General features: G+C 36.2%; 1 protein-coding gene across 2 annotated transcripts in view; it reads left to right on the forward strand.

Moving 5' to 3' along the window:
- Positions 1–22,944, forward strand: part of LOC131027577 (uncharacterized) — a 193,138-nt gene that overhangs the window by 18,952 nt on the left and 151,242 nt on the right. For both annotated transcript variants that reach the window (XM_057957663.2, XM_057957662.2), the window contains exon 3: positions 19,419–19,540. In XM_057957663.2, coding sequence (XP_057813646.2) covers positions 19,419–19,540 — 122 coding nt within the window. The remainder of the gene's footprint in view (positions 1–19,418; positions 19,541–22,944) is intronic.

Genomic DNA, 22,944 nt, shown 5'->3' on the forward strand with positions numbered 1-22,944 from the left:
TTATGATTTCTAGTTTGAATTCTTGCCTATATATTGGTGCTTGGAGTTATTTGTATGGCTAACTTGTAGTTACCTGTTTTGTTGTAAGGATCACTCCAGTTTTGTATGTTGGTGATACTCTTGGGAAGGATTGCTTTGCAAATGTATTTTAATATATTGATTTACAAAATAATACATTGTGCTGCTTTGGATTGTGGGGTTTTTCTCTTGAAAGGGTTTTCGCCACATACACCTGTGTTATGGTATGATGTTTATTTTATGTTTATATGTGTTTTTACTATCTGTAGTTGTAAAAATTGAAAAATTTGCACATCAAATATATTAGTGTAGGAAGTGTTTTTGCACGCCTTGCTTAAGCCATGAAATATAAAAAAGATAACACATGTTTTAAAATTAGTGTTTCACAATATATTGTTGTCTAGTGCACAACAGTCAATGCAAATTAACCATGCTCCATCTTTCTAGGGAACAAGAACAATGAGAGTACCACAATACTATGAGTTGGATTAGATGTGGCATTTCTAAATCAACTCTTGTATTTGTTATTGAATAGTTTCACTATCCAATATGCACCTCCAATACAAAGGGCTGCTTGGAAATAAATATTACTGTATGAGGTTGATAGTGTTTCACTTAACAATGGAAAGACACTCTAGTAGGTGATTTGAAAATGTTGACATACCTATCCAAGAGTGCATCAAGTTGTCTCTACTTGAGGGAATTGTTTGCAATCAAAGAGATCTTTGCCGACATGATTATGCTGCATTTGTATTGGAGTTAGATCATTAGGAGTATGAACTTGTGTATGTTTATTCAACTTGTGGTTATTTTTAACATTAATAATGGTATTCTAGTTTTTCAAGTGACCTGAAACACTTGAATGTTGATCACCAATTGGAAGAACGATGAATGGTGGCCTGTAACCATAAATTTCATGCCTTTCCTATGTGAAAGGCTTCTCAAAAAAGACATTATAGGCATGTAAAGATGTGATTTCAGAGATTACCTCATCCTTAAATGGAGTTATGACATATTGGAATCTGCAATGTTAATTAATATAATCTCCTTGCCATGTTGAAGCATACAAAGACTTCAGTTTGTGGATTGACTATAGTAATAAGTTAAGCCTTTTCAATTTGTCTACATAAATTATTTTCTTTTTGCTCCTGTTTTTGGGAATATGGAGAGGCTTTCCTTGGATCCAACTTTGATAATGTAAAAGGTGTTCCTTTAATTCTTCAAGGTCAGCATTGAAGGTTTTGCTTGTATTTGGAATTATAGGTGTGTTTGGTTTGACATTAAGAACGACTTTACCCTTGTTAGGTGTTGCAAGTTGATTTCACACCTAAACTAAGGGAGTTTATAAAGTATACCATTTGTCATTAGAGAGTTTGGATGGTCTATGGAATTTCCACCAATGCCTAGTTTGCCCTGAGACTTCCTATTAATTTGTTGCTTCTATAGTGCCATGTTAAATGTTTGGTTCTATTAGTGTTGAGAATTGTAGTGAAGACACTTTCTAGAGTTGAATTTTGTAGAGATGATTTTGCATATTCTAGGCTTAGACTTGTTTTCTTTAGCATGTGCTTTGACTTGGAACTTCTTGATTTTGTCAGCATATTTAGAGGCCTTTCCAAGATCATTAACAATGAAGAACTCCATTACTATTTGGATACATGACCTAGGATCACTTCAATACTTGAGAATCTATTTATGTGTAGTGTAAAAAATTTGGAATAGGTCAATCATTGAATAGAACTAGTTTGTAGAATTTTGCATAGTTTGGGCATATCTATGATGCAATTGTTGCTAATTGATACATTGTTCATACTTCATCTTATTACTTCATAGGTATTTCCATGAAGTGGCCACATGTTTTGACTGGCTGGATTTTCACACATATGGTGATATGTCTCCTTCTAACACAACGATGACAAAAAAAAATGCACTTTAGGCTTATTGACTTATTTGGCATTTTATTATTCATTTTGTAATAAATAACGTAGTTGGTATATAGGTGAATGTGTTTATATATAATAATGCTTACCTAGAACTTGAAACTCTATATACTAGATCCCTTGCTTCCTCTTTTATAAAGGTAATTTGGGGCTTTGGCATATTTTCTTCTTATGTATGATCTACAAATTATTGTTTGTTGTTTTCCTTGAGATAATCCAAGCTTTTGTCCAAGACACTAACAGTCAAAAGATGAACGAATAATTTTTTTGCGATGCAAATGTGACATTATCATGCCACATTGCACACCTATGCACTCAATATGTCATGACAAAACACGACACTCAAAGAACAACAACACACCAAGCATGGCAACATATGGGAAAGACGAAGCCTCATCTTGTGACTTCACCATGATGATTATATGAGAGGATAGAGTTTCCTCTAATGATAGAGATTGAACACTAAAAGGAATAGAATGAAAGTGACACATTACTTCATTACACTACCCAAGGTGACACAACCAATATCCAAGAGGATGTGGGAATGATATCCAACCACTAGGATTACTTGCATAAGAAGTAGGTCAAGCAAGATATCCAAGACCTCAATCAACTGAATTGTTGACTAGATGCTTTCTCACAAAGGCATACATTCCAACAAAAGGAAGCAAATAACTAGCAAAATACAACATACATCTACAAAATGAGATGATATATATGAAAGGCAAACCAAGGGGAATAACTTTTGTTAATGTTTTTTTCCCAAAAAGTTTGGGAAGTACCAACTAGCCAAGGGATGCACTATATACCAATCAAGTAACCCCTTTCACTAGTTCTAGTCACTTGTAATTGGTAAGATTGCCCATAGGGCCCGCAGTAGTAATTCGATGACCTTAGGGCCCCTAGTTATGCTAGGGCAACTTGCTTGGGTGGCCCCCAACTCCCCACTTATGCCAAGTTAACTCGTCCTTGGTAAATTGGGCAAACCAAAATAGGGAACAAATTAGTTTTTGGTCTAAAGGTGCAAGCTCCAAATTGATTTTCTGAGTTTGACCAAAGGCACCTATCCACACCTATAACCTTGAGTAACCTTACACACTATATTTTGACCTCACAAGGAGAAAAACAAGTTCACACAAACCAAGGAAATTATAGGGATTAGGCCTAAACAAGCCTATAGTAAGCTAGACATGAAACACAATTTGATTTTTCTTATTTTAAGGGATGATTACAACTAGTTTGAACCATGCATTGCTATGAATCCTAAAGTTCATTTAGCCACATTAAGCATTCATGAATTTCACAAATTCAATTTTAACCTAAAACACTTTACCATTCAAAAGTGTTGACATCATACATCAAAAGCAACAAACATTAAAGAACAATGAAACTTCTAATCATAACGATGACTGCATGACACCATATCATTGATTCTATCTACTCATAGCATTCGACTGATAACAAAACATATCCTCTGGTTCATGTCTATTTCTCAGGCATATTAGGTCTATATAGCTATACATATTAGGATGCTCCAACATGCAAAATCCTTTATAAGATAGAGCACAAAAACAACTTGAGTAACAACACACACATATTACAATCAATTGAATCTCATCCCAAACATGGATGACTTGACATCTAAAGAGTAGAGTTTGACAACATAGAATTGGTCATTCTAATCTAGGATCACACAACCTCACTTTCACATGCATTTAACCAAAATACAAAACACTTTAGGCTTAGAATTACAATTACAAGCACACATCCAAATGATACAAGTATGGGCAAAAATTAAGTTCAATTACAATACAAAATAAAATGCTAGAATGATAATAACCTTTACAAATCTCTTAAGTCATAAATACAAGTTGGCAAAATACCAAACTATGAAATCTTCAAGCTCCCAAGAGATCTTTAAGAAGGGGACCAATGGGGGGTGTCACCTGCTTCCCAACCATTTTACTGTTGTTGAGAACAATAGATACCTATGCCACTCTAGGCAATCCCCAAGCTATGGAGAGAGAAGATCATGGATACTCTTTTTGTATGACCAATCTCACACAAACTAGGGTCTCAAGCAAGATATTGAAATAAGCCACACAAGGGTTGTACATGGATTTCAGACACCATTCAATGCTTAACACAATGGAACCAAACAACCTAATAGCAATTTAATACACAACCACGCTCGAACACACAACACATCAAGGGTTTAATGCACGAGTTTGCAACTTGGATACTTATGCCCCAGTTGTACAAAGAAGAAAGAAACGTGTTAAATACAAGGAGTGTCAACATTTTTAATTCAATTAAGATTGTTCTTTACTAATCATTGATAGTAGTCATTTTATTTCAATGTAGTTGAGGAAGAAGGTTACTCCAAAATCATAATTCAATTCATCCATTTACACATGCTAAAATCATCATTTTGTACAAAAAGGTCATTGCATGGAAAACAAGGTGACAAGTATGACACCTGCATCCAAAATGTAAGAAATCACGTTTCCACAATGAGACATTTTGTCTTGCAAAATAAAAAGTCTTCACATGATCTAGAATCCAAAATTCACATTTTTTACTATTTCAAGAATCAGGCAACAAGGTCCATTATCATTGACGGAAGCCTCAAGTTTCAACTTTCAAAACTCAAAATTTAAAAAAAGTAAAAATATGCTCATGAGCCTATGCAGCATAACTACACATTTTTCACATCACATAGGTTTTTTAAGAAATTTCGACAAAGTAATGATACAAATTTGAAATCTCCAAAAATAATTTCACAAATAAATAAATGTTCATCTATTTTGAAGATTCTTTATTAAATCACAACCTACTAATGGACACCATATGCAACCACCTAGTGTGGGCATGGTCAAATCAAGAATAAACAAACATAAGCATGGATAAAAATGGAGGAATACCTTTGTCCTTGTTGAGACATGGACCAGCTAGGACTCGAACCTAGGACCTTCCATACGCTGCTGGAGTGCTCTACCACTGAGCTACTGGCCCCTCTTGGACCAGTCCATCATCGGTCCGGGTGTGGTTTATTCCAACACCAACACCCCCCCTTAAGCCACACCTCTCGTGTGCTTGGGGCTCCTAGCCTGGACCTGGCTCTGATACCATGTTGAGACATGGACCAGCTAGGACTTGAACCTAGGACCTTCCATACGCTGCTGGAGTGCTCTACCACTGAGCTATTGGCCCCTCTTGGACCAGTCCATCATTGGTCCCGGTGTGGCTTATTCCAACACCAACAGTTCTTTCAATGCAAATTCTCAAAGACATTGGGGCAGATCCTCCTTGCACCCACACACACACAACTGCAAGCTTTTCCAAGATTCTATCACACAAAATCTTTAGCAATCCTTGAGCAACCACAAGAAAATTTTCCAAAACAAGCAACTCTTAAAACCCAAGGTAGAGGAGAGGAAGATAGAAAAAAATGCATGTCTTTGTAAAACCCCTTCCCTTTTTGTTTTCACTCCAAAAATCCGTAACCCCAAAGTCAATTCCTTCTTACAGTTTACAAGCTATTTAAAAAAAAGATATTTCAAATAGATATTTACCTTTAGATATTTCCAAATGATATTTTCACCTAACCTTTTAGTTTCAAATGCTGTTGCAAAAATACCTTTTAAATGATTAATATAACAATTCCACTAAAATTAGCTTATGCAATTGATTTTCAATAGTTTCTTTTAACTTATTGCATTTTCCATATATTCACAGTATTAAAATGCATAAGACCTTTTTTATGAAGGTGATTAAATAAATAACTCTTTCAACTTAAGCAAAATAGGGTTAATCCAAAAACACTCCAAAACAAGCATTTTGAAAAACTAATAAAATGCAATTGAACACAAGTTAAATAATCACACACAAAGGAAATATACACCTTATGAGATTTTCCATGATACAAGGATTTAAAATCAGAAATGGTTCGAACAAATGGCAACCAAGATAGACACAAAGAACATCCTTTTAATCAAAATTGAATAGGATGGGTTAAGCAACCAAAGATACCCACAAGAATGAGGGACTAGGTAAGGCAACATAATACACCATATTACACCAATTACAAAGTTATTATTGGTTGAAGGCGTTGTAATATAAAGATTTTTTTTGTGTGTGTGGATCCGATTATAAGGGACCGAGGGATTATCCATTTGTAAAAATATCTCCAAGACTTTGTTTTGATCTTGTTGAAACAATGTAGCTTCGGTAAGATAAATGATTGAATGAGAGATAAATGAAGTCTCTCATTCAATCATCTAGCCTATCGATAAATCTACATGCTAATGGTAGACATCATAATCATCTTTATAAGCATTTTTATCATCGATCGAGATATGATCGTATCTGCTATGCAGTGATTTCATTTCTATGCTGTGATTGTAATCGGTTCTGCATATCTATTCTAGTTGTCATATGACAACACTAATTAGTGTTGTCATATGATAACTACAATAGTTATCGTATTAACATATTTTTGCTTTTATACCGATCCATAATCGGGTTGCATTTACCATCGATTAGCATGAAATAGCATTATGAATAAGCCGATTAGTGATCGGTTAATGATAACTAAAATTGCATTAGAATCTAACAGATTCATTATCGGTTACAATTATAATCAAACCGCATTAAATCACAAACCGATTGGCATCGACTATCATTTGTTATGTATCGGCATTTATATTAACCGATAGTTATCGGTTTGCATTATGAAGAGGCACCACCCTTGATCAAGACATGTCTTGATCGGACATGTCATGAAACATGTTCGGTCAAGGCATGCCTTGATCTTACAAGGCAATGCCTATATATATGTGCCGTGAAGAATGCTGGAGATATATCGAAATCAATAAATATTATCTACAGCCACCTGCAAACAAAGAAGTTTCAGTTCATAATTAGAAACAACTAGAGAGCATACATTAATAGCATTGAATATTGTCTAAGGAATTAAAAGAAAGATAAAATCCTTAACATTCCACTTTTGAACATAAATTTGAATACTTTTACATGGTATCAGAGCCAGGTTGATCGAACCTAAGGCATTCAAATTTGCGAAGTTCAAATCGAGGATTTAGACATCACATTTCCATGGCTAACGCTATCAGATTTGAGGATAGACTTGAAGGAGGCGACAATTTCTTAGCATGGAAATTTAGAATTAAGATGATTCTAAAAGAGAATAAAGTTGAATCATTTGTAAGAGTTGAATCTAAAGAACTTGAGAATGAACCTGACAAATCGGCATGGATCGAGGGTAATGAAAAAGCCATGAAAATCATAATTGATGGAGTGAGAAATCATATTATGCCTATCATAACGAAACATGAAACTACCTACCATATGTTCAAAGCACTCGAAAGTGCATTTGAGATAACCAATGCAAGTAGAATCTTGGCCCTAAAAAGAGAAATAAATCATATAAGTATGAACAAAGGAGAGTCAATCAATGCCTACTTCATGCGGATATCAGCCCTAAGGGATGAACTGGCAACGCTTGGATATGAGATCCAAAGCAAAGAGCTAACGCTCATTGCTCTAAATGGGTTGCCTAGTACATGGGAAGCATTCGTCCAAGGCATTAGTGCAAGGGCTAAATATCCGAAATTTGATAGGCTAAGAGCAGTTTGTCTTCAAGAGGAGTCAAGGTTAAATAAGAAGGGGATCAAGCAAAAGAACATAGATGAAGATCTCCATGTTCTAAATACCAACTCCAACAAGAAAAGCAAGAAGAAACATTTCAAGAAGAGAAAGAACCGACATGAGAAAAGGTCATCTAAGAAAGACAACTCTCACATTCAGTGCTCTAGGTGTGATCAATATGGACACTATGCAGCAAGATGTCCGGATAGAATCAAACAACAAGCTACATTTGCAAAAGTGAAAAGGGAAGAACATGACTCCGAGAAGCATGTATTTTACTCTGCCCTCTCTAGTCAAGTATCCAATAAATCTAACACTTGGATTATTGATAGTGGGTCTTCAAGACACATCACTGGGTATAGAGAATTATTGGATTCTGTTGACGTGTATTTTGTACACTATCAAACACAGAATGAAATACCTAAGGGTACCTTATCCTCTCTTGAATAAAGCCTCTGATTGCTGAAGATATCGCAAAAAAGGATCAATCAGGATGACTCCAAGGTTCTTCGTTGTAGGATCTCTACGTGTGGATAAGCTCTCTGCGGTATGATGTGATTTGCTGGAATCACAAGGGGACTTACATTTGATGATTGAACGTCTGATCTGCTTTGAATATTGCTGGAACACAGGATCTTACTAGCTTTGATTTGAAAAAAAAGGAAAAAAGAGGAGGGTGAGGAAAGGATCTAATTCTAATACTAAGAATGTAAGAGCAATGAATGATCTTTGATGAAATTCTAACTAAGTCTTATTTTGACATCCCAGGACCATCTCCACAAGGTTAGTGCGATCTTCGAAGGAAAGCTTTATGATGTTCAAATCATCACTGCAGGCATAGACACCATCAGGTTGATGCATATCAATGAAGAAGCGACAATTGAAGTTAAGCTTAAGCTGAATGATTCCAGTTGACTACACAAGGCAAGTCTGCAATCAACAAACTGCTAGTAGTATGGATATACAAATTTTACCATCAATCAAACACATTTCTTCCACTCATCTAATAACACGAAATCAAATACGAGAAGTATAGAGACCATGCAAATTGTCGAATCGACCCATAAATTACACCATTTCTTCAATGAAGTTACAAGTCTTTTACAACAACATCTTGGCAACAATCTTTGCCTTCTCTCTTTACTCTAATTGCAATTCTATCAACTAGCTAATCACCTTCTAACTACTCTCTATCTATCTTCTAACTGCTTCCAACTATTCCCCTTTACAAAATGAAGAGCCGGGGCTTATATAGTGCCCACAATACAATTCAATGGCTAAGATCAATTTGAGATCAATGGCCAAGATTCAATAATGAAAACCCTAATTAGGGTTTGTTACAACCATTACATAACATTTAATGCTTGACCAATGAAATAATTGTATTGCTTGGAGACATGTCCTCTCTGGAAAATTCCACCAATGAATAGCCGGGGTAGGTACATCGAAGTTTGTGCCACCTTCCATGAGTTAGGTACATTGAATCCGGACATGCTGAGGTGGACCACACTGACTGGAGAAGTGATGACTAGGATGCCACCTCGTTTGACACTTGTAGCTTGGTAGATATTCAACTTGATGTTGTTGAGAAGCTCGCTTTAATTAACTCTTCTGAAACTATCTGCTTCTTCAACGAACCCTTTGCTCTGACTCCTTTTGTCCTTGATTTGCAGGATGATGATGTACCTCGCCTTGGAATGCTGGATTGGAAGAGGTCGCCCTTGATGACGTTGGATTGAAGAAGGTCGTCCTCGTCGATGCTTGACTGGAGGAGGTCGCCCTTGTCCTTGCTTGATCGTCTTGGAGGAGACCGTCCTTGATCTGGCTTGATTTTACAACTCCGGGATCTCCATTTGATGCCTACACAAAATATTAAAGTTAGTCTTTTGAGCATCAAACCTCAAAGCATGAAATTTAAGACCTTTCAAAGGTAAAACTTAAGATATTAATATGAAAAAGTCATGATAAATCAAGAACTATACATTTTCAAATTAATAATGAATGGAAATTGGATTTTCAAGACTTAGACTTTACAAAATTGCAATGGGATCACAATAAGTCTTGAATGAGATCTTCAAAAAAGTAATTCTTCATACCTTCCCTTTGAGTATTAAACTCTAAGAAATGATGCAAAAATAGATGAATTTCGTTAAGCAAAGTGTAGATCATAGCCTCCCTTGGATAAAATGCACCTCCTTTAGCTTGGAAAAGAACTCCACCTTCCACTAGCTTCTTCAAGATCTGGAAATTCGCCTTCAAATGTCTTCAAAAAATCTGGAAATTATCCTCCAAACTAGCAAGAAATATGCCTCTCCAATAGCCTTCAAGATGAATTTCGCCCTCTACTAGCTTCTCCACATTTAGTAGAAATTCGCTCCACTCCTCTGGATTTCGCACCTTCAATTAGCTCTCCAAATTCGCACTTGAAAGGATGATTGAATGATGATTAAAATTGCTCAAAATACCCCCATTATATAGGGCGGTCACCATTTCATCTCCCCATAGGCTGACTTGGCAAAATAGGCCAAAAAATAAATAAATTTGCAAAAACAAGAGGCCGACCTAATAAAATGGATAAAAATAATACCTCAAGCGCTCCTTTTTCAATTTTAATTTTAATAAAAATTAATTTTAAATGCCTTTATAATTAAAATTTCGATTTTCTAAGGCTCAAAATTAATTTATTAAATGCCATGCGCCTTTATTAAATGCCAATTTAATTTAAATTTTTCAAATATTTCGAAGTTAATGATTTTGGCATTTCATGCGATTTGGAGGATGTCAACGTTGGGATATGGCAAAAATAAAGAATGCACATGTTAAGCGCTTTGGTCCCTTGGAGAGGGACAGGAGCACTTTTTCATTTTTAGGCTAGGATTCTCAATTTTTGAAGTCAAACCTTCGTTCACCATGCTTTAGAAGTTCTTTCCTATCTCACACAACTTTGCCTTAGCATAATCTCGGAGGGAATTAGTCGTTTTCATAAAAAGTGCTCTGGTCCTTCAGTGAGGGACGAGAGCACTTTTGAGTCCATTGCATGAATTCTTGATCACATTAATCTTCAATTTACCCTCAAGGCATAGAATATCATATTTCACTCCATCTTGAGCCTTGGTAATAAAAATATCCTTTCAAAATGCAAGGTAAATGGTCATGTTTGAAAAAAAGCGCTCTGGTCCCTTGGTGAGGGACGGGAGCACTTTTGCAAGTTGTCGTCAAAATTTGCAACTCTTGCATCTCAATTCCACTTCAAGGCATTTTAAACACTTTTTCAAACTTGCGCCTTGGCCTCAATTTGTCCAAAATTGGCGAGAAAGGCGAGATAACATGTTAAGTGCTCTGGTCCTTCAGTGAGGGACGGGAGCACTTTTGCCTTGGTCCCTTGGTGAGGGACGGGAGCACTTTTTCAATTTCAAGCTCATCCGTCCTGTGCTAGCTTCCCAAATTATCTTCAATGGGCTAATCATGTCCTCTTCCATTCATTTCAATCACAAACTTGCCTTGAAATATCAAACAAAGAAGAGAAACTTGAAAAAGTGGCATGGTCCTTCAGCGAGGGACGAGAGCACTTTTTGTCATTTTGGCATACTTCTTTGTCCTTTAAATCTCTCAATTGCGTCCAAGGCATAAAACATCATTCGTCCTTCCTATCCAAGTCAAGTTTTGCCATAAAATATCAAACAAAGAAGAGAAACTTGAAAAAGTGGCATGGTCCTTCAGTGAGGGACGGGAGCACTTTTTGTTGGTCCCTTGGTGAGGGACGGGAGCACTTTTTGTCATTTGGGTTGATTTATTCCTTTGTGATCCGCTTAAATTATATTCAATGGACAAAACATGCCTCCCTTAATCTCTTCAAATCATAAAATCACCTTAACCTTGCAAAGATAGTGCGAATTTGAAATTCAGTGCTCCGGTCCTTCAGTGAGGGACGGGAGCACTTTTTGCCTTCTAAGCCAAAATGTCTCATTTTTCGTCTCGAAATTCCTTTGCTAGAGAAGATTTCATCTTACTTCACGCTATGAATAGAAGTTAATGTCCAAAAGAGGTCTAAAATTGTGCATATAAAGAAAAGTGCTCTGGTCCTTCAGTGAGGGACGGGAGCACTTTTTACCTTCTAGGCAAAAACTTCATCATTTCATTGTTTTCAATCAAGTCTGGATGCTTTATCATGTTCATTTCGTCCTTCACTATGCCTTTGATGTTTCAATTTGACCAAACAAGGCCAGGAATGGCTCCAATAAGTCTTTTCGCCTTTGTCCTTTAGTGAGGGACGGGAGCACTTTTTCCTTTAACCTTCAAAATTCACCATTTTTGTGCCTTCAAAATCTTCAAAAGTATCAAGTCATGTCCAATTATCATTCCGGAAGACCCTGCACAAAACAAAATAGAAAAGTCAGTGACAAATATGCATAAAATAACATTTGTGCTCTGGTCCCTTGGAGAGGGACGGGAGCACATTCGTCCTTTCTGGCTAAAATATTCAAAATTTAGGTCTCCAATCATTTCACAAGGCAGAGTTAGGCCATCTTCAAGGCCAGGAATCAGTTAGCAAGCTCTCGCAAAACAAGAAATTGCACTTAGAATGAAATTCGCCTTGGGCCTCCAGTGAAGGACAGGAGCACTTTCTCTGTTTCAGGCATCATCTTGCCTCCGAAAATTGATCAAAATTTACCTAGGCAACAATATACAATTTCATCTTCAAAATGCTAACACTTAGACAAAATTTGAATTTTACCCCAAAAAATTCCCGAATCTAGACCTAACCTGGGACATATCTGACTTCCTGACAGACTCACCTTATCGACTCAATCTCAATTCTCGGGAGGACGCTTAATAACTTTCAAAATTTGACTGGACTCAGCTTGAAAAATATCCAAAAGAAACCCCTAAGGTTTAGCCCTAGCCCAGACAGACAACTCACTCATTCAAAACCCTAAAAGCAGAGAGAAGAACAGGCAAAACAAAAGCAAAAAGAGGGGGTCCCCATTTTAAATGGGGCAATGTGTGAAAACGTCACAATAGATTCCATGTTAGAAGAAATTGATGAAGAAGTAACAATTGGTGATGACTCTGCACATCCAATGAAAGGTGTCATTAACTACACTATTAAGCTGAAATTTGGCATGTCCCTCCAACTCACCGGAGTCCTATTCATTCCTGGCATCAAGAGAAACTTAATCTCTGTATCTGCACTTGAAGATGATGGGTACAAAATAACCTTCATGAATGGTAAAATTCTAGCATGGCCACAAAACTCTTCCATCAAAAAGGCTATAATGGTAAAGTTCTAGCATGGCCACAAAACTAGTGTATATAGAACCAATAGATGTAAATACATATTACTGCATTAAATGATCAGCAAAAAAGAAAGTATAAAACAAATATGAAAAAGATCAATGAAACTTTGTTTTTAATTCAAGGTACAGTTTTTAAGCAATATTTCCCAGGGTCAATGTTGTTGTTCATTCTAAGCAAGCATAGGAAATACTCACTACATATTGAGGTGCACAAAGTGCAAACTTCAATGCTATTGTTCATTGTAGGCAAACAAAAATGTGGCTGACAAGAATGTCATAGAGAAATTTCTAAGGAGCTTGACTTCTAAGTTTAATATTGTGGTTTCTACAATTGAAATATTTTAAAATCTCATAACTATGAAAATAGATGAATCAAGTGGAAATTTGTTATTTGTCAAAGAAAGGATGAAAAGTAATGAATAAAACTTGGAACAAGTATTCTCTTCTAAAACAAGTCTAATAGGTAAAAAAAACACATTTTTCAAGAATCAAAATAAAAGTGAATCTAGCCATAAAAATCAATATAGAGATGAATCCAGCAATTTCAGTAGAAAAGGTAATAACTTCAATGGAAGGAGTAGCAACTCTAGAGGAACAAGAAGAGAAGAGGTAGGAATATTAGGAGAGATAATAACAAAAGAAATGTTGAATGCTTTCATTGCAATAACTTTGGACACTATACATCAAAATGTTGGAGTAAACAAACTGAAATAGAAAAAGGAAATGCTCATAGAATTGTTGAAGATAAACGTAATTTATTCAATTTCTACATAATACAAATACAAGTGAGATTAATGTATGGTACATTGATTGTGAATGTTTCCATTGTATGACATCTAATGAAAATTCATTCATTGTTTGCATGAAAATCACAATAGCACAGTGGTCTTAGGAGAAGCACAATAGCATAGTGGTATTTGGATTTAATTAATCTCATGGAGCCAAAGGCAAGGGTACTATGTTATAATTGAATATGGTGAGGTAAAGCATATCAATGAATCAATATTGGTTCCAACACTTAAGAAGAATTTGTTGTTTGGTGGCAAGATGGTAGAACCATAGTTGAACTACTCGCCCAAAGTAAGTGAAAACTTGGCGAAACTCAGCAAAAACTGGACAACTTAAAAAATTGCTTAAATATTAGAAATGGATTTTTTTTGCAAAATTCAATGAGGAGATGCATCCAATGAGTCAATCAATGAGTACACAAAAGAAACAAGCTGAGTCTAGATATATTTGATTGATTTAAATGCAAATTGGGTACAAAATGGCATCCTCTTGTAGAATGTTGATGGCTGATAGTTTGAAACAAAATGAAATAGCAAATTGTTTTTGTAAAACTAAAAGTAAATACTACATCAAAACATTTTACATGTTCTTCTTCACAACTCTAGTGAAAACTAGGGGAGAGATAGAACTAGAGGGTCTGGTCATAGGAATCCGATGTTGCTTGTCCACCTCACCAAAATGAGGTTGAGGGTAGCACTGTTGGAATCATCGCTGCCGTTACGCCAAAAGCTCTAGTTGTCAGTGAACGGGAGAGCAGCCAGAGTTAAGGATCCACGGGAGGCGGGAGAAAGCCATGTCACGAACCCCACGCGCCGCGGTGCTCGGGCAACAACGGGACCAAGGGCGCACACCTTGCAACAATCCCCCCCAGCGCAAGTGGGGAGTTCGAACCCGCGACCTGGTGCTCTGATACCATTCGTTGGAATCATCACTGTCGTTACGCCAAAAGCTCGAGCTGTCAATGAACGGGAGAGCGGCTAGAGTTAAGGATCCACAGAAGGCGGGAGAAAGCCATGTTATGAACGCCACGCGCCGCGCTACTCGGGCAACAACGGGACCAAGGGCGCACACCTTGCTACAAGCACCCCTCACGGGGGTCCGAGGGTGAGAGAGTGAGGGGTAGAGATATAGGTCTAGGTCTTGGGGGAGAGAGGAGAGAGTGAGATAGAGAGTGGTAGAGAGAGGGGATAGAGGAAGAGTGATAGGGAGATAGGTTTGAAATTCGGGGCAGATAAAGTGAGTGAGATAATGCTGATAGGAGCTTTTTGATTACTGAAATTTGACTAAGACTGAAAATTTAAAAGATCTTCTAAAACCTAGAATTTGCATTATAACTCCTAGAGATTTGAAACCACTCTCAAACATCTTGCCAATATATACATGAAATATAGCTTAAAGTATAAGAAAGGATCTTATACTTAAATGTTATATTTCATGTATATATTCTGATGAAGAGAATGAGACTGAGTTGAAGAAAAAAATTTAGATAATTTTTTGATATGTTTGAGCCTCAAATTTTTATGTAGCCAAGTTTTTGCCAGAGACTCACCGAGTTTTTGTGAAAAACTTGGCGAGTTTTTTGTGCGAGTTAATGGCATAAATACTTGCCAAGCAAAAAACCTCACGAGTTTTTCAAAACTCGCCGAGTACTCTACGAGTATTCCATCTATGGATCTTCCCATGTTTTGCTGTAAACTAGGATGTCATCAAAGAAAACCAAAACAAACTTCCTCAGCTGTAAAAAATATTTGATTCATATATGATAGGAAGGTAGTTGGGGAATTTGTTAGACCAAAGGGCATCACTAAAAATTCATAGTGTCCATAATGACACTGAAATGTTGTCTTATGTACATCCTCATCTCTGACTTTGATTTGATGGTATCCTGGACGCAAATCATTCTTGGAGAAATACTTAGCCCCATGTAGCTCATCAATTAACTCATCAATTCATGGTATTGGGTAGCAGTCAGTTTTTAATGGTTCTCTTGTGAGGGCTTGATAATCAATACACATCCTCACAGTCCCATCTTTCTTCTTGACCAGCACCACGGAGGACACAAAGGGGCTGGAACTAGGTCTTATATGCCCCATATCCAGCAGTTCTTTGATTTCCTTTTCAGTTTCTTCTTTGTACACCTTTGGATGGCGGTAGGGAGTGATCATCACTGGTTTTGCCCCTTCCTCCAGCTCAATAATGTGCTGGAATCCTCTGTTAGGGAGCAGTCCCGGGGGAATATCTTTGAACACTTGGTTATGTTTATTTAGGATAGACTGGATCTACATGTTGAAAACACCACCTTTCTTGGCAACACTAGTATTAGTGACGAGGCATTCCATTGCCCATGCTACTTGACCTTTACGGAAAACTCGTTTCATTCTTTTAGCCGATATTTCCATTTCCCTTTTGCTGGATAATCCATGTAACACTACCCTTCTTCCATTGTGTTGGAAAGAGATCTCCATTTTTCAGTGGCTAGTCTCATATTTGTCAATTGCATGCAGCCACTGACATCCCAAAACTACTTCCTTGTCCATGTCAATCACGTAAAAATCATCCCTCAATTTGTAATCCCCCATGGCCAACTCCATTTGGGGCACCTTTTGAGTGCATGAGAGAGTTGTACCACTAGCTATCTTCACCCCAAACCCCTCAATTGGAACTCTTACCACCTCACCATTAACAATAATTATAGGTGGCTCCACTATCAACAAGAATGATTACTTTCTGACCTTTAAGAACCCCTTTATGCGGAATGCACTATAACGCGGTTCACCTGTGAGTGCTGCAAGGGTGCCTCCTGCTGGTCCTTCTACTTGCTCAAACTCTTTTTCAGATTCTACTCCTTCACTTCCTGTATCATCATCAGAAATTACCTCTATGTAGTGTATTTGTCCTATTCCCAAACACCGGTGTCCTGGCTTCCAAGGTTCCTTGCATGTGTAACACAATTGTTTCCTTCTTATCTCTCTTCGACTTACATCCATCTATTCTGACTTCGTTGTTAGTACTTTTGGGGGTATGATACTTTTGGAACAACTTTTTGGACTGCATGGGTGGATTTGACCTCTTACTAAAGCTATCCCTAGTAACTGAATCTTCGAGGTTGAGTGCAGTTGTGATGGCATCTTGAAACGTTGTAGGGTTTAAAGCTTTGAGTAACCCTTTGAGAGTCTCAACTAATCCTTCAGCAAAGAGCACAATGAGTCTCCTATCTGTCACATCGGGTACCATAACAGTGAGTTTTTGGAACTCGTCTACATACTCCACCTTGCCATCTTGCCTCAATTGTGCTAGATTCCTAAAATGGACTTCTGGATCTGTCCTATCAAATCTCTCAATCAACCTATGACTTAATTCTTCTATGGTAGAGATGGAATGATGCCCTTGAGTTACTAGGCCATGGTACCACCATTCATGAGCTACTCCTTCCAAGTGTAAGGTGGCGAATTTATGGCCTCCCCTTCTGTCATGGGATTCAAGGAATAATAAGTATCAAGCTTCTGTAACCATGACCTTGCTGTAGTGCTGGTTGTCCCATCAAAATTGGGTACGGTAATTTTCCCCAAGTGGTACTGAATATCCTTCCTCTCATCATACCCTTTCCCCCTACACCTGCCTTTAGTTTTCAGACCACAAAAGACATGTTGTTCTTGACTGCCTCACTCAAAGCATTATATTCTGCTAAGAGATGGTCCATCTCATTGGGCTGATCTGGTTCAATTCCACCCACTTCTTCATTAGTCAAGAATTTAGCTCTAAATGGTCGGGTATTGGCTGAAGTGCTTCCTTCATCTGCAACTGTCTTCCCATTATTCGAGCTGCCTCCCTCACTTTTCTCATTAGCATATCTATCATCATTCTGTTTTGGCTTGAATCCTCTCAATAGTTGGGCCACTTTTAAGGTTTCTGAAATGGTGAGATGAAGCTCCTCAGAACTTTTAAAGAAAGCTCTTGTCTCCTCGTCGATTTGGTCACTCATACTGGTCCCTTTTTTTTTCTCCCTCGATTGGTACCTTTGCTCCCTCGCACTCATCAATCAATCACCATAGCTGGTAGGTTTTTAAGCTTTGATACCATTAAAAGATACCTGACTTCTACACCACACTTGAATTCACAGAAAATTTACAGACAAAGAGATATCACTGCATAATGAGCCTTCTTTATTACAAATTCAAATGTATTTTCCAGTTACAAATTAAACACATTGATTTCCTTAGCAAAAAATATATCCTACTTTCATTCAATATTTTAGAATAGATGAAACATGGCTGAATTTTGATAACCTAGGGATAGAGGTACCAGGTTACCCAATACAGATAGATTATTGAAGTTGCCTCAATCTGATAGATTTCCTTTCGATTCTGCTGTATGCGCTAGTTGCCATCCCTAAGCCTAGCTTGTTGAAGACACGGCAAGGGATATTGTTACCCTGCCAAATTGACCCAACCAGGACGCTACCTCACTGTGCCTCAAATTTATTCATATTTCTCTGTCAATAAATTTAAGTGTGTTAGAATCTGATCACTATGCAAAAGAGGTAACCCATTGAAGAATTAGTGAAAAGATATCATATAGGTCATCTTGTTGTGTCTAGGGTGCATCTTTGATCTTTTCACAAACAGTGAGGGATTTCTTTGTGTGCGTGTGTGTGTTAAGTTGTTAACTTGCTTTGGAGGTATAAGATACATGCACATGCCATTCAGTATAGCATAAGAGGTATATGCATGCATATCTCCCTTACAACAAGGACGTCTGATAACATACTTTTATTCTTTGGGGAGCAATTCATTTTCATCGAAAAGTGCAACATTTCATACGGAGCTTCTCTTTCTATATGTTTTCCTAAACTAATTTAGAATTATTTGGTAATTGAGCAACAAATACGAACAATTTCTCTTATTAACAACATGCTTCAGTCAGTTGAATAACTAGTCATGTAGTTTAAAATAGTCAAACAATTATTAATTTAATTAATAAGTTTAAAGGATTTTCAATTGTGGACACTTTATTGTTCATATTTGTGTTGGAACGATTTCTGATTTCTTGTTTGTGTTGATAATGTCCAAACTGTGCACCCATTGCTTGAATACCTAATGACATTTTAATAGTATATTCTTTTTCAAATGCCTCCTTGTAGTAAAACTTATAGTTCAACCTTGCATTAGTCATGAATAGCTTTATTGGATCCTGGTCTGATACTCTTATTGTAACTTAATGCTTAACAGCATAACCTATATATTCAAATTGCGATTGCTTCTTCTTAGCTATATCTAGCACTGAGTGTGTTCTAAATCGTTGATAAAAAAATATGCACAGTTTAAACCAGAAGCCTGCACACATATATCTGGCACTGTTAACCATGATGTACAACACACAAATAATTGTAGAAACTTTGATATATAAAGATTAGCCAAAATGGCAAAAGGTTTCGCCCTTGTATGAATGGTTATTTACTTCAGATGCCTGTAAGCCTTTTTGGTGTTAGGCGAATACAAAGTTTTATATTTAAACTTGGGGTCTGAGTGTAACAGTATTGCATAATTCAAACTATTATAAACATCCCACAGAAACTAGTGATAGGGTATATTTAAAATTTTAAAAAGATGATTATTAAATTAATCACCTATTTCTGTTGCTTGCATATGATCTTCTCTCAGTTTATCTTGCCTATGTTGATTTTTTTAACTAATATGGCTATGCACAGATTATCACTTTCAACAACATTTGGTGGTTCCCCAGTTGTTGCGGTTTCTCCATTTTGCCTCGTTGTGGCAAATGTCAATACTTTGATGGCACAATTCTTGTTTGTGTTTCTAAGTGGCGCTGGTGAGTAGTAAACATTGGAAATAAATTTCAGTTCTCATCTACAGTGATTCCTGAATAAAAAAAATTGCCAATGTATTTGTGGGTTTTGTTTATGAGCTATTAGATGTCAGTCTCAGAATGTTTTGGAGTGTTCTATCTACTGTCTTGCATTTATTTTCCCAGTTTTATAATCGCAATCTAGTTTTTACCTTTTCAAAATATGATCTTCTTGCATGTTGGAATTCAAATTTGGATGAGAGCTAACTGAAACTAACCATAAAAAGTGCCATAGTTATTGATAGAATTGATAGATTGTACTCTTGGAAGTGTACAATAAAGGAAGGAAGAAATTTTTTATATCCATTTTCACAAATGACTATGGGCAATGGACTTAAAAGACAACTATCTATGATATCAGTACCAGCTCTGACATCTTAAATAAATTTATCTTTAAAATGCTGAGAGATATCAATACAAGATGCCATAGTTATTAATACATTATATGATCGATCAAAATTGTAGGTTTGGAAGGGTCCTATGAAGAAAGGAAGAAAATATTTATATCCATTTTCACAAATGAAAAAATGTTGAGCAATGGACTTAAAAGACAACTATCTATGATATCAGTACTAGCTCCGACATCTTAAATAAATCTATTCAAAAAATGCCGAGAGATTTCAATATTCAAAAAATCTATTAGCATTTTTCATATATATATATATTTATGGTTTAAATATAATGCAAAAATAAATCTATTTGAAAACACACTAATATTCTTTTTTCTTAAAGCTTTAAGGCTGTGGCTTTTATAATGCTTTAAAAGTTAAAGCTTAAAAAAATATGCGAAGACTTAATATAATTATTTGAGGTCACCCATTATATGTGAACCACGCATGGACATTACACAATCACCAGTCTTTGCTGTATGTATAATTTATGCCTCTCGGAAAAGTAAGAGAATGCCTAAAGCATTAAATAAGACATTGCTCATGAAGTGAGAACCCACAAACTCTGGCATTTACAAGAGTTTCACAGTTAATGACAAAAGAGTAAACCCTTCTTGAGATAATTTTAAGCAAAAACCTTTTGTTGTCTTTAGATAGAAAATGTTTTCATAAAGCCACTAACCACCGTGATACATACTTGAATAATATTGTTTGGAGAGAGAAATTGCGACAAGTCATAAAGCACTCATATCATAATAGATGAGTAAAAAGTCATCCAAAATTAGCCCTCATTGGAAGCAGAATGTGCTTTAATTACTGCTTTCTGGTCAATAACAATTAGTCAGAAGATGGCATCTAAGGTCTGTTCTGAAGGAGCTTTGGCAATCTTTGGTGGCAAAATCAGATGGCTAGAGAGGATTGAAGATGTAAGGCTAATGCTATACAAAGTTAAAGAACCCCTTGAAGAAATAAGGAAGCTGGTGATGTAGCCACAATCAGGGGATCCATGATGATATCTTATATGATTGAGTCTCACACCCGTCCTGGTAGAAGAATCAGAATGCCCAGAATATGATTCAAAGTGCAATGTCCCAAAGTGCCATTCAAAACATTTATCGTAGTCCGAGCATGAATTACGCCATAAAAGTTTTACTAATCAAACTAATGTGAGTAAAGTGAATTGGGCATAATTTTGTCCCATATGGCACAACATTCAAACCTTGAACGAACTTGATCAAATCTTTGGTTTTTAAAAAAAAGTCACTTAATTTGAAAAATTGTGAACATTACTACAAACAAAAAATCAGAATTTATTTAAAAAAATGCAATGGTTTTTAAATTATAAAACATGTGTTTGAAACTTTGATGCTATTGTAAATTTGAATGTTTGCAACCATTTTCATCATAGTTATTATTTTCATATTTGAGACATGTTAGTTTGTTACTTGTATTTAGATGTTTATGCATTGTACGGGTACCTGACAAATAAGAACAAAATTATCATTTTGTTATTTTTCATGAAGGTTATATTGTTATTGTTATTTTTATTTTGATGTGTTTTTCTGCATTTTTCTCTATTTAACCATGTGTTCTTGAAAAATGATATGTTTTCTACGCTGTATTGTTGCCATGGAAATGGAATGCTATATCAAACTATCCCCATTAGAAATGCCAAACCAAGAAGTTATGCATCGACTTAATCTTAAATAACTCCAAGAGAGTGACATTGAAGATAACTAATATGTAGGTATACACACTTGAGTGATTTAAAAAGTTTGTGTCATTGTCTATGTTGGTTGAAAATTTTGTACACTTGGGGAAATATACAAAACTGTGGTTTCAACCATAGCACACGAGTAAAAATTCTCCTAATTAAGGGAAGGCTCCCCTTATCTAACTACAACTTTGAAAATAAAATAGGATGGGACAACAATCTTTCTTCTTTTTTCAAGAAAGACAATATCCTTTTCTCTTCACAGAAAAGGATAGCGATTGAATATGAACAGCAGTAACCACTTTCAAGTGAAATGAGAGAAAGGAAATGAAGTTTCCTGAAAGCGCGCAGACTTCCGTCACTTCCTTTGGGACGGGACAGCAATATCAAGCTCAAAGACTTGATTATGTGAAGTCCTATCTACCCTTTGCTATACTAAATTTTACAACGAATAAAAGACAACAACTCAAAGACTGGAATAATCTATTCTTTCAACACAAAGACAAGAACTAATGCAAGCTCAAAGACTTGCTGCTATTTCTTATCAAACAATAATTTTTCCTCAAGAATAGACGCAAGCTCAAAGACTTGCTGCTCCTTCTAGAGATTTTCCTATTTTAATTAATCTTCTCTACTTGCAGCTCAAAGACTTCAAATCAGATTAGACTAAGCTCCTTTAGAAACACTTTGCATGGAAGAAATAAAAAGATTCAAACTCAAACATGTAGCTCAAAGACTCAAAACTTGAGTGATCCTTCTTTATTATTCTTCAAAACTTTCAATTCACATACATAAGCTCAAAGACTTCTTGCTGTAAATTTGGCAGAGTTTTTGTTTGCTTTCCCAAAAGATAAATATTACAATAGACCCCTCAAGTATTTATAGAAGAGGAGCCTTGAGAATAAGGTGGGAGGATCCTAACTAACTTGAGAGATTCTCTCAACCACCAAGACTTATTCAATAACTAACTAAGACTTATTCCAACTACAATCCTGATTGAACACAACTTGTAGTTGCCTTACATGTAATTACAAAAGTGCAAGTAATGTGTAACTTGCATTTTACAAAAAACACTTTTACATTTAACTTGTCAAAACAAAATTACAACTAAAGATTACAAAAGTGGAAAAATACAACTAAGTGTTGAAAAACACTTAAGTTACATTACGTGAAGACATGAATCCTTTAAACTTCTGGATGCTCATTTGTAGTTCCTCGGGATTCGGTGTTTAGTCCTAAATGTACAGTTGGTGAATAATTAGATA

This window comes from Cryptomeria japonica, chromosome 1 (genome assembly GCF_030272615.1).
Source record: "Cryptomeria japonica chromosome 1, Sugi_1.0, whole genome shotgun sequence".
NCBI lineage: Eukaryota > Viridiplantae > Streptophyta > Pinopsida > Cupressales > Cupressaceae > Cryptomeria > Cryptomeria japonica.